The following is a 12606-nucleotide window of genomic DNA, read 5'->3' on the forward strand; positions in this document are numbered from 1 at the left end:
TGTCTCAGTTTTAATTTCCACCCTGGTAATTATCAGTAGATATAATGCACAGAGAAAGAAAAAGTTCATTCAAGTCCTCAATAATTTATGAAATCAACAAGTTTGAGAACTGCTGTTTTATACCATTAACACCAGCACCTTTTTTCTTGCCCTTTTCCACAGAATTTCTTATTTTACTAGCTCATTATTTTATAATTTTAAGTCTTATGTTCTCAAACATAGACATGATGCCAGACGCTATACTTGAAGCTCCCTGAAGGCAGGGTCTGGGACACTTAGGTTCTCAGGAGGTATTCAATAAATACTGAATGAATATATTAAGGGGCTTAGGTACAAAGTTTTTATAAGGTATTTAATTTTAATAGCAATTCATAAATATGTTCTCATAACAGTTAAGGGCATCTAGGCAAGAAAGAAGTTATCACCATTAAGATATTTTTCATAAAAGAAATCTGATGCATGGATAAAACAGCAGCAGAAATTTAATTGAAGCCCAGGTGTCTAAGCTTTATTTCAGTTCTCTTTCACTCCACACCCCACCATATGCATCCCATGTGCCATCTTAAATTATTAAAGCTTTAAAAAAGAACCTAAAAATACCCCCAAACTATAGAGAAGACAACTATGAAAAACTCTAACAGCTCAGGTAGCTGTGCTCAATTTTGTTATAATCTCCTTGCTGCTCCATTATACCATTTCTTGTTCACATTCCAACCCTTCTTCTTATTTTCTTAATTTACAAAAGACTCAAAGCTTTTAGATAAAGGTATAGTATAACTTTTTACTATAAAATTAAAGAATAACTTCAACTATCTCTAATTTTATGATTGCTCAAAAAGAGTTTCAAACAAAAACAAATTGAAGTTTCTATAAGCATCAAAGTTAATTTTCTCCTGCTTCAAAATCTCACAGTCTGAATCATATTCAAGAGAAAGACATTGCTAAAGCTTAAACGATCACCTCTTGGGAGTCATTCATTCAAAAAGCAATGAAATGGCTACTATGTGCCAGACAATGTGCGGACACTAGACCACACAAAGTTTAACAAAATCTAGCCCTTGACCTAATGAAAGGCAGAGATAAATAAGAAACAGAAAAAAGAGAGAGAGAACTTTACAATAAAATATATTAATCATAACGGTAGAACTGTACGTCGCTATTACGGAAGCACAGAGACACCCAACCCAGCTGGAAAGAGATGGGGTTTAGTGATGAAAATGAGCCTTGAGCTGAGTCTTGAAGGAAGAGAGGAGCCAGGAGGCCTTTCCAGCAATGGATAAGTTGGAGTGAGAGGAGATTTTTGAGGGAAAATGTGGCAGAAAGAGATAAGATAGCTCTACCTGGAGAGTTTTCCGTGTCACATTAAAGAGTCCATATTTTATCCTGTAAGCAGCAGGAGCCACTGAGAGGATTCAACCTGGGGGGCTGCATGCTCATTTTTGTGTTTTAGGGAGATTACCATGGAAGATAAAAATAGAGAAGAGGAGAACAGGACTGGAGGCAGGTAGACGGTCTAGAGCAGGGATCAGCAAACTTCTTCCATAAAGAGCCAGAGAATAAACACAAAATGATAGGCTTTGACAGCCATAACAGTCTCTGCCACAACTAATCAACTCCGCCACTGTCGTGCAAAAGCAGTCATGGTAAACAAATGAGCGTGGCCGTGCTCCAACAAAACTTTATTTACAAAACAGGCAGGAGGTTTGGCCCTTGAGCAGTTTGCTGACCCCTGGTCTGGAACAGCACTATTCAAAAGAACTTTCTGCCATAATGAAAATGTTCCATAGATGTGCTACCCAATTCAGTAGTCACTAGCCACATGGGGCTATGAAGTACTTGAAATGGTACAAATTAGACTGAGAAATTGAATTTTTAATTTTATTTACTTTTAATTAAATTAAATGTCACATGTGGCTTGTGGCTACTCTATTGGACAGTACGGGGTTAGATGCTGGTATAGTCTAGGCAAGAGATGATGAACTAGGACACTGACAGCAGAAATGGAGACGAGGTGGCACAGGCAAGAAATATTTGGGAAGTGATATGGTAGACCTGGTAATGGACCAAATATGGGTGAGAGAGAAACAGTAAAAGATGATTCCTACATGTTGAGCAGGGGCCCGAAAGAATGACTGGGCCACATGCTGAAGAAGAGATAAGAGAATACAGAGGGAAATATGCTGTATTCTATTTTAGATATGTTGAATTTGATGAGCCACCTGGGGGAGAAAACACTTGACTATAACACAAAGAAGTAAGTCATATTAAATATGCTCTTTTTATAGAGAAAGCACCTGGAGTACAAGGATGTTAAATAACTTGTCCAAGGTCATAGCAAGTAAGTGGCAAGGCTGGAATGCAACTCGAGTTTTTCTGATTCTAAAACTTATGCATAGTCCACTACACCAAGGTGAGCAAATAGGTTATAGCTGAAACCTTAAAAGTAAAAGAATCCACCCAGGGAGAAGCACAGGGAAGATCAGTGGGCCCAGAAGAGAGCCCTGGAGAACACCAGCATTTATGGAAGTGTCTCTTACAAAGAAGACTGAGAGAATGGCCAGAGAAATACAAGAACCAGATGAGTGCAGTGTCAGGAAAGCGAAGGGAGTTGGACATTAGGAGGATGAGTGGATCGACAGCATCAAGTCCACAGAGAGAGACATGAAGACAGGCACAAAGAGAATTCATTGGATTTTAAAACTGGAAGTCACTGGTGCCTCTAATTAAACAGTTCCAGCAAAATGACAGAGAAGGAAGCCTAACTGTCATTGTTAAAGAGCCAAAAGATATGACAAAGGAGAGAAATCAGATATAAGCTCTGCACTTCCAGTGTTGACTAGGTTTTGGCATATTGAACATACTCTACATTTAGCACTTACTGAACATATACTGAATGACAAGCACTATGCCAGGTGCTCTACAAATATAATCTCACTGAATCTTTACAACACACTATGAGGCCTATAGGAATCATTATCCCTATTTTATAGGTAAGAAAACTAAGGTTCAGAGAGGTTAAATAATCTTCCACTCATATACAACGGTAAGTGGGAGACCTTAGATTTGAATCCAAATCTTTTAACTTTGAAGAACATGCTCTTTCCTGTATACTTTCACATTATCAGAGTCTTTGAGGATTGCAGAATTATTTTTCAAAAAAATTTCAATGGCTAAGCCCAAGGAACTGATTATCTTCTTGAAGATATAAGATTATAACATAATACCTATCCTTCTCAAACTCTTCCAAAAAATTGAGGAGGGGGGGAAGCTCCCTAACTCATTCTACGAAGCTGACATTACCCTGATACCAAAACCAGACAAGGACAACACAAAAAAAGAAAATTACAGGCCAATATCACTGATGAACATCGATGAAAAATCCTCAACAAAATACTAGCAAATCGCATACAACAATACGTTAAAAAGATTATACACCATGATCAAGTGGGATTTATTCCAGGTATGCAGGGATGGTTTAACATTCGCAAATCAATCAACATAATACACCACATTAATAAAATGAAGAACAAAAATCACATGATCATCTCAATAGATGCAGAGAAAGCCTTTGACAAGATACAGCATCCATTTATGATAAAAACTCTGAATAAAATGGGTATAGAAGGAAAGTACCTCAACATAATAAAGACCATATATGAGAAACCCACAGCTAATATCATCCTCAATGGTGAAAAACTGAAAGCTATCCCTCTAAGAACAGGAACCAGACAAGGATGCCCACTGTCACCACTCCTATTTAACATAGTATTGGAAGTCCTAGCCAGAGCAATCAGGCAAGAGAAAGAAATAAAAGGGATCCAAATTGGAAAGGAAGAAGTGAAACTGTCACTATTTGCAGATGACATGATTTTATATATAGAAAACCCTAAAGAATCCACCAGAAAACTTTTAGAAGTAATAAACAAATATGGTAAAGTTGCAGGATACAAAATCAACATACAAAAATCAGTTGCATTTCTGTACACTAACAACGAAGTAGCAGAAAGAGAAATTAAGAATACCATCCCATTTACAATTGCAACAAAAAGAATAAAATACCTAGGAATAAACTTAACCAAAGAGGTGAAAGATCTGTACACCGAAAACTATAAAACATTTCTGAAAGAAATTGAAGAAGACACAAAGAAATGGAAAGATATTCCATGCTCTTGGATTGGAAGAATTAACATAGTTAAGATGTCCATACTTCCTAAAGCCATCTATAGATTCAATGCAATCCCTATCAAAGTTCCAACAACATTTTTCACAGAAATAGAACAAAGAATCCTAAAATTTATATGGAACAACAAAAGACCCCGAATAGCTAAAGGAATCCTGAGAAAAAAGAACAAAGCTGGAGGTATCACACTCCCTGATTTCAAAATATACTACAAAGCTATAGTAACCAAAACAGCATGGTACTGGCACAAAAACAGACACACAGATCAATGGAATAGAATCGAAAGCCCAGAAATAAACCCACACATCTATGGACAGCTAATCTTTGACAAAGGAGCCAAGAACATACAATGGGGAAAAGAAAGTCTCTTCAACAAATGGTGTTGGGAAAACTGGATAGCCACATGCAAAAAATTGAAAGTAGACCCTTACCTTACACCATACACAAAAATAACTCCAAATGGATTAAAGACTTGAATGTAAGACCTGAAACTATGAAACTTCTAGAAGAAAACATAGGCAGTTCGCTCTTCCACATCGGTCTTAGCAACATCTTTTCAAACACCACATCTGACCGGGCAAGAGAAACAATAGAAAAAATAAACAAATGGGACTACATCAAACTAAAAAGCTTCTGCACAGCAAAGGAGACCATCAACAAAACGAAAAGACAACCTAACAATTGGGAGAAGATATTTGCAAACCATACATCTGATAAGGGCTTAATCTCCAAAATATATAAAGAACTCATGCATCTCAACAACAAAAAAACTACCAACCCAATTAAAAAATGGGCAAAAGACCTGAACAGACATTTCTCCAAAGAAGATATACAGATGGCCAACAGACACATGAAAAGATGTTCAAAATCATTAACTATCAGGGAAATGCAAATCAAAACTACAATGAGATATCACCTCACGCCCGTCAGAATGGCTATAATTAACAAGACAGGAAACAATATGTGTTGGAGAGGATGTGGAGAAAAGGGAACTCTCATACACTGCTGGTGGGAGTGCAAACTGGTGCAGCCACTAGGGAAAACAGTATGGAGATTCCTCAGAAAATCAAGGATAGAACTACCATATGATCCAGCTATTCCACTGCTGGGTATTTATCCAAAGAACTTGAAAACACCAATTTGCAAAGGTACATGCACCCCTGTGTTCATTGCAGCGTTATTCACAATAGCCAAGACTTGGAAGCAACCTAAGTGCCCATCAAGGGACTAATGGATAAAGAAGCTGTGGTATATATACACAATGGAATACTACTCAGCCATAAGAAACGATGAAATCCAGCCATTTGTGACAACATGGATGGACATTGAGGGTATAATGCAAAGTGAAATAAGTCAGAGGGAGAAGGTCAAATACCGTATGATTTCCTTCATTAAGTAGTAGATAATAACAACAATAAACAAACACATAGGGACAGAGATTGGATTGGTGGTTACCAGAGGGGAAGGGGGGAGGGAGGAGGGTGAAAGGGATAATTAGGCACATGTGTGTGGTGATGGGTTGTAATTAGTATTTTGGTGGTGAACATGATGTAGTCCATGCAGAAATAGAAGTACAATGATGTACACCTGAAATTTTTACAATGTTATAAACCAATGTTACTGCAATAAACAAAAAATTAAAAAAAAAAAAAAAAAAGAAACACTGGCAAACAAAATTAGACCTTATAGAAGTACTTGGGAAAGAACAGGTTAGGCAGCAGATCTGCAATCCATTCTTGCCTGTGTTGGAGTAGAAGGATCCCCGCCCCCTTGGCAAAAAAAAAAAAAAAGACAGGTAATCAGGTTAATGGCCTGGTAAACAGACTAATGACAGATCTCCTGATAAATAGAACAATGGTATCTGTAGCAGGAGAGTCTTCATCTACAGAACGCCTTTAGCAGTCTGGGATTGCTGTGGTAAACAAACCTGGAATGTACATATTTATGGGGTAACATTACATAAGCTGTGTAACCATCTGAGTATTAAATGGAGATGTTCATAACACAGAAAGCTCCTTCTACATCAGTGATATGAACTACACATACTGCTTAGGACTTCACAGATAACCTTATTGTAGAATGAGCCCAATAAAAAAGGACGTAGGGAGCTATGTTGATGGTCCTGAACATCTCCCTGCTTTGCCAGTGCCACGTGATTACCTGTATCCTTGAGATTATCAGTAAGGCTTGATACAGGGTAAGTCCTCCAACTCATAAAAGTCTGATTTGATATTCCCAATTCTCTAAGTTTTCCCTGTACCAGGTCACAAAAGGCTGCACGTAATCATGGGAGTCTTTCCTGGGTTTGGAAGTTTGACTTACGACTTGAAAGACGGGTAAATTTTTCAAAGATGCAGGGGAAATGGAGAATACGAATAAAGGAAGCAATGTGAGAACAACCCACAGGTGCACTAAAGAGTAAGGGTACAAAACTGACTCTAATGAGTAGCAAGAAATAAGGCTGGAGACATATGGAGCACATCACAGAGAACTTCAAAAGTCGGAGAAGAGTCTAAACCAGATGCAGTTTTCAATAAGAAAATAAGGTACCGAAAGTGAAACACAAGAAGGATTACTTTGGTGGCGCTGTGAGGAAAGGACTGAAGATAGGGTGAATCTGGAATTAAGGAAGTCAGTCAGAAGGCTGTTGCAGTAATTACACCCTGGGATCCTGAAGGCCTACACTAGGACCATGGATACAGAATGAAAGGAACAGCTAAACATTACACAGAAAAAATGTCTGCAGACTTTGTTAAATCACAAGATAAGGGTAATGAAGGATAATAATAAATCCATTGTCAAAAACAAGCTACTACCTCCAGGAAGCAGAGCTTAATTTTCTCTTTCCCTCACCCCCTTGAGAGTGGGCTATACTTCATACCTTGCTTTCAAAGAATAGAGTAAGAAAAATGAAAATCTTCATAGTGGAGAAACCGGGCAAACACCACCTTAACCACGTGATGCAAGTTCACATCCCCAGTGATATCATGTGGCTATCACGTTCCTCCTGATATGACATGACGAGAGGGCACTACACTTCCATGCAATTTCTTCCAAAAACCCATAACCTCCGTCTAGCCATGAGAAAAACAGACAAATCTAGACTGAAGGACATCCTACAGATGGATGGACAGTACTCCTTAATACCGTCAAGGTCATGAAAAACAAGGAAAAACTAAGAAACTATTACAGACCAGAGGAGATGGGGAGACGTGACAACTAAATGCAATATGGCACTCTGGATTGAATCCTAGAACAAAAAGAAGACACTAATGGAAAAACTGATGAAATCTCACAAAGGCTGGAGTTTACTTAATAGTAACCTATCAATGCCAGTTTCTTAGTTTTGACAAATGTTCCAGGGTAATGATATTAACAACAGGGGAAATGAGAAGAAGAGTATAAGGGAGTTTCTGTGCTATCTTTCAAACGTTTCTGTATATCTGAAATAAAAACATTATTTTCAAAAAATGAGGGACTAAGATATTGTCAATATCAGAATTTGGGAAAAGGAGGAAGTTGGTGTCAGGAATATGAACTGGACCCAAGATGAAGCCAAGTATAATAAAGCATTGCCATCCTGCAAAGAGAGCTGGGTTCAAAAGCTGGGACCACCACTTCCCAGGTAGGGAATCTTGGACAAGTTTCTCTAACCTTTCCAAGGCTTGGTTTCCTCATTTGTCCAAAGGTGATAAAAATTCATATCATATATTCTCATTTTTATATAGTAGCTTTAGGATCTTGAAAAAGAAATTTTCCCCAAGCTAAAAATCAACGGCTCAAGTTTTAAATAATTAATGATATCAGTAACCTACCGCTGATTCACAAAAGGGCTGGAAAGTTCTGCAAGCAGGCGAAAATTCCCAATGTATGCCAGCACTCCATCCTTCTGGATGATAAGCATAAAACACAATGTCAGGGATAACATTCTTATCAAAATTTCCAAATATTGAAGAAATAGTCAATTGCTTTTCAGCATAAAATAACAATCAATATCAAAACAGACCAAGTCTGCTAAACTGATTTTCTTATTTATGAGAACTTAGAAATGTCATTAGAATTCTACAATATTTTAAAAAGACAGCCTATTGCATACTCATGTTCACTTATGTATATAATGTTCACTTATGAAAACAGATTGTCTCACATTAAACTCATGAATTCTGCAAATAGCCTTTAGTGATGGCATTCTCAAATTACCATAGAAATAATGATCAAAGTAGTGTGAATTTCAGAAGCTGAGGAATTTTATAGCAATTAAATACCTAATAGGAACTCATTTTTATATCCATTAATAGAAGAACCTTCAAAATCTCAAAAGTATACTTAACATTCTAAATAACAACACATAAGCCTATGAGCAGATGCGTATTTGCCAAATATAACAACACATGCTAAATCTTATCTATCATGTTTGACCTGAAAAATACATTTGTCAATCAAGATCCTACAGCTAAAACACATACTTTTGTGACCTTTCCGAATTTAGAAACATAATGCCTAGTACATTCCACCAATTTAATAATACAAAAAGTATAGCAGAGTTAACAAGCATTAGAAAGAAAACCAAAAGTATACATTCCATAAATTGTATGCAATTTAAAAAATGTTACTAGGTAAATGAAGTCATTCCATCACTTCCAATTAAATCAAAATTATGACTACACACCAAAGGAAATAATCCTACCTGCCCCCAAAACATTAGATAGACGTGGAACTTCAGAAACATTTTCCTACTGGTTATACCATGCTGCTTTCCAAATGGAACAACATAAAGCAACAAAAAAAAATAATTAATGAGCTTTTTATTTGAAGGTTTTCAGTACTTCTCCACATACATTATTTTAGGGATAAAAATTCAGAGCCAGATTACAAGAATTAGCTTTTCCAAGACTAATCTAAAGTTTTTATAATCTCAAACTCACTGTCCTTAGTGAAATTTAAGTGTGATGAGGAAGCAGGGAAGCAGCATGGCCAAAGAGGCAAAGACAGTGGGCAAGATGAGCACTGTGCACAAGGGGTGGTCAACTTTTTAGAGTCAACCGGGACACAGTCATACCAGTCCAAAAACAGACAACAATACGCAAGAAATGATTATGCACGTGTTATTACTCTAACATAGAAATACGAAGAATAAGTGTTTGAAATTATATATTTTTCTGTACTATTTACTTTTCTGTTACAATAAACACTTTTATTTAAACAAAACAATAGGACTAGCTAATAGTGGCAATTAGTAGTAATTAATATAACTAATTAAATAAATGAAATATATGAAAAAATACACTATTTTTATAATGTTTCTGCCATTTTATTTAACTTTTTGTTGGATATTTAAATTTAATAGGCTATACTGTAAGATACAGTATAGCCTATTATAGTACAGTCTGTAAATGTAAGACTTTTTAAAAGGAGAATGTAAATAAAATAGGACTAATTACATAAGCAGTTATTACCTATATTTAATTTAAAAAATGACATTTTTCTATCCATGATACAGTAGGATATTTTTACACTTTGTTCCTCTTCCCAATAATACTTCTCTGAACTGCCTGTGACCTTTTAATTTTTTTTTTTTTTTTTTTTTGCAGGAGTAAAACAACTACAGTCAAATGTAAAATTCACTTTGACTTGTGGCTCTGCTCTTAGAAGCCCACATGACTGATATCAGTTCAATATGAAGACCTCAAGCTAAATATTTTCTCAACAAATGCATCTGACCATAAAATACTTAAGATTTTACTTTCTAACAGCAGGCTTTTAGAGTTACAAGAATTAAGTTTCCAGCTCTCTAAAAATGTCAATCCACTTTGTATCTACAAGCTTGTTTGGGTGGACCAGCTGTTTGTCTGTAAGGTCCTTTGCATGTATAAATTGTCATATAAGCTACCCATTTCTAAAATATCCATCATTTTTAAACACTCCAAAGCAGGTTGGATGGATTCCAAATAAGTTACAGTTTTAGTAAAAAAATTCTTGTTTAATGTGGCTACTCTTTTCTAGTAACATTGTTGAGTTCAGAACTCAAAAATGAGCCATTTTTTCATTGTGAGTTTTTGTCACAACCTGCACATAGTATCAAACAACTCAGGTACAGATAGTTCATCCTTTCCTAGCTCCTTATGGCCTCCTCAACGATCACCAAACAGTTTTGGAGAAATAGTACATAAATATGTTTTACTATAATACTTTTCTGCATTCTCATCCTCAATTTATTTCCAAATTAAAGAAGGACATTCTTCTTGCCTCACACTTTGAACATACAATTTTATAGCAGGCCAACATTTGCTGGCAACAATCACAGCTATCTTTTTTATTTTATTTTATTTTTTTTGAGGAACATCTGTTGCCAATTTTCCTCCTTTTTTACTTTTCTCCCCAAAGCCCCAGTAGACAGTTTATGCTGTAGTTGTACATCTCTCTAGTTGCTCTATGTGGGACACCACCTCAGCATGGCTTGATGAGCGGTACATAGGTCTGCACCCAGGATCCGAACCGGCGAACCCTGGGCCATGGAAGCAGAGCTCGCGACCTTAACCACTACGCCACAGGGCCAGGCCCCAATCATAGCCATCTTGTAGGCATATGTCTACAGAAGCCGTCTCCTTTCTTTTCTATAAAGTCAAAAATCTCATTAGGCGCTTCTGCAGGTTCTGAGGAAACTAAAGATGAGAATAACTTTCATTATGAAAGCCTCAATATCAGAGGTAAGCAAATCATATCCCTTTTTAGTAGTGCTGTATGCAAGGTGTGGAAGACATTTAGCAGGTAATATCTTTTCCTTCTCGTTGGCAAGAAGTTTATACACTGAATGGAATTTGTCAAAGTTTATATTTGCACTGTCTGCCGAAAATGCAGATAGATGAGCAGAGTCTAATTTGTATCTGAACAACATATCAACAATTTTTATGTTTTATGCAGTTTCTTTGTAACCTTCATAGAAATCAAAAATTCAATTTGAACCTCCTAGGGAACACCTTTTTGTTGCTGTGATTTGATGCATCATTTGATATACTGTAGAAAGTATGATCGTTGGTAAGATCTGACAGAATCAGTTTTCTAGTTTATACTGTAAGAAGCCAACACATCTATTATCAAAATTTCCCCCTTTGTCACTACAGGATATTTTAGATGCAACCTCTGAATCAGGAGATGTACTTTTACTCAGTTTCATAGAGCAATCCAGGGAACAATAAAACGTGTACATTCCTGTGGTATGTCCAAGCTAATTCAATGCCTGCTGTTATCAACTGAGCATTAGTATCTTTTAGGAAGATGAAAAAAGTACCGATGGATTTAGATGCACTTGCCCATCTCATTCCAGACTGGTGAGATTCAGTCTCTATAGGTGCTTTTACAACCCTTCTCTACCAGGCCTGTATCAGTTAGCTGGGGCTGCCGTAACAAAGAACCACAGACTGGGTGGCTTAAACAACAGACATTGATTGTCTTACAGTTCTGGGGGCTAGAAGTCTGAGATCAAGGTGCCGACAGAGCCATGCTCTTTAAAGGTTCTAGGGGAGGATCTGTTCCAGGGCTCTCTCCTGGCTTCTTGTAGTTCTTTGGCTCTGGGAGCCCAGCTCCAACCTTCACATGGCATTTTCCCTGTGTGCACGTCTGTGTCCAAATTTCCCCCTTAACAAGGACACCAGTCATATTCCGAGTTCCTGGATATTTTGTGGGCTTATTTTTAGTTTTGGTGATTTGTTTAAAGTTTAGGTGAGTTTTTCCAAAAGAAGTGGTTGGAATATTTGAGCTAAGAAGAGGTCAGAAGAACAAGTAACTGTGTTCAACTATAGACTATCCAAGTAAAATTAAAAAGCTGAACTGTTGGGCTTTTCTCTCCTACCACAGTTCAATTCTGCAGTGAATATGGCAAGGGAAAAAAGCTTTGAAAATAGTGCATAACTAGAACATGACTCTCGGGGGGACAAAAATGCAAGGAAAAAAGTTATTTTAGTAAGATTCTTACTTGAACCAGACATAAAAGTCTTAGAAATATTTTTATTAGTATTATTATAATACTTCATTATATACCTTCATTATAATGAATTCATGTATGTAATAAACATTCACTCTTGTTCCTTATTTTTTGATTTTTGATTATTTATTTTTTTTGTGAGGAAGATTGGCCCTGGGCTAACATCCATGCCCATCTTCCTCCACTCTACATGGGACACCACCACAGCATGGCTTGCCAAGTAGAGCACGTGCACCCAACAGGTACACCACCGGGCCGGCCCCCACTCTTGTTTCTTAAAGATAAATTCTCTCATTCATAACATTGCCTTTCTCCCCTCAGTTAAAGGCAGTCTTCTTCCAATCTATTTTTCCTAACAATTTTCTTCTTTGGGTTAGTTGTTTTAAGTCTATGGCATTCCAGGTAACTATATCCAGTGTTTACAGAATATGACAGGCTGGACTGC

The 12606-nt window shown here is 36.9% G+C and overlaps 1 protein-coding gene across 8 annotated transcripts in view; it reads right to left on the reverse strand.

Annotated features, from left to right (window-relative positions):
* The window catches only part of TLCD4 (TLC domain containing 4), a 102662-nt gene that overhangs the window by 14877 nt on the left and 75179 nt on the right, over positions 1-12606 (reverse strand). For all 8 annotated transcript variants that reach the window (XM_087447018.1, XM_087447027.1, XM_087447010.1 and 5 more), the window contains exon 6: positions 7996-8069. In XM_087447018.1, coding sequence (XP_087303144.1) covers positions 7996-8069 — 74 coding nt within the window. The remainder of the gene's footprint in view (positions 1-7995; positions 8070-12606) is intronic.

Source organism: Ceratotherium simum, chromosome 2 (genome assembly GCF_057802395.1).
Source record: "Ceratotherium simum simum isolate JZ-2026a chromosome 2, ASM5780239v1, whole genome shotgun sequence".
Taxonomy (NCBI): Eukaryota; Metazoa; Chordata; class Mammalia; order Perissodactyla; family Rhinocerotidae; genus Ceratotherium; species Ceratotherium simum.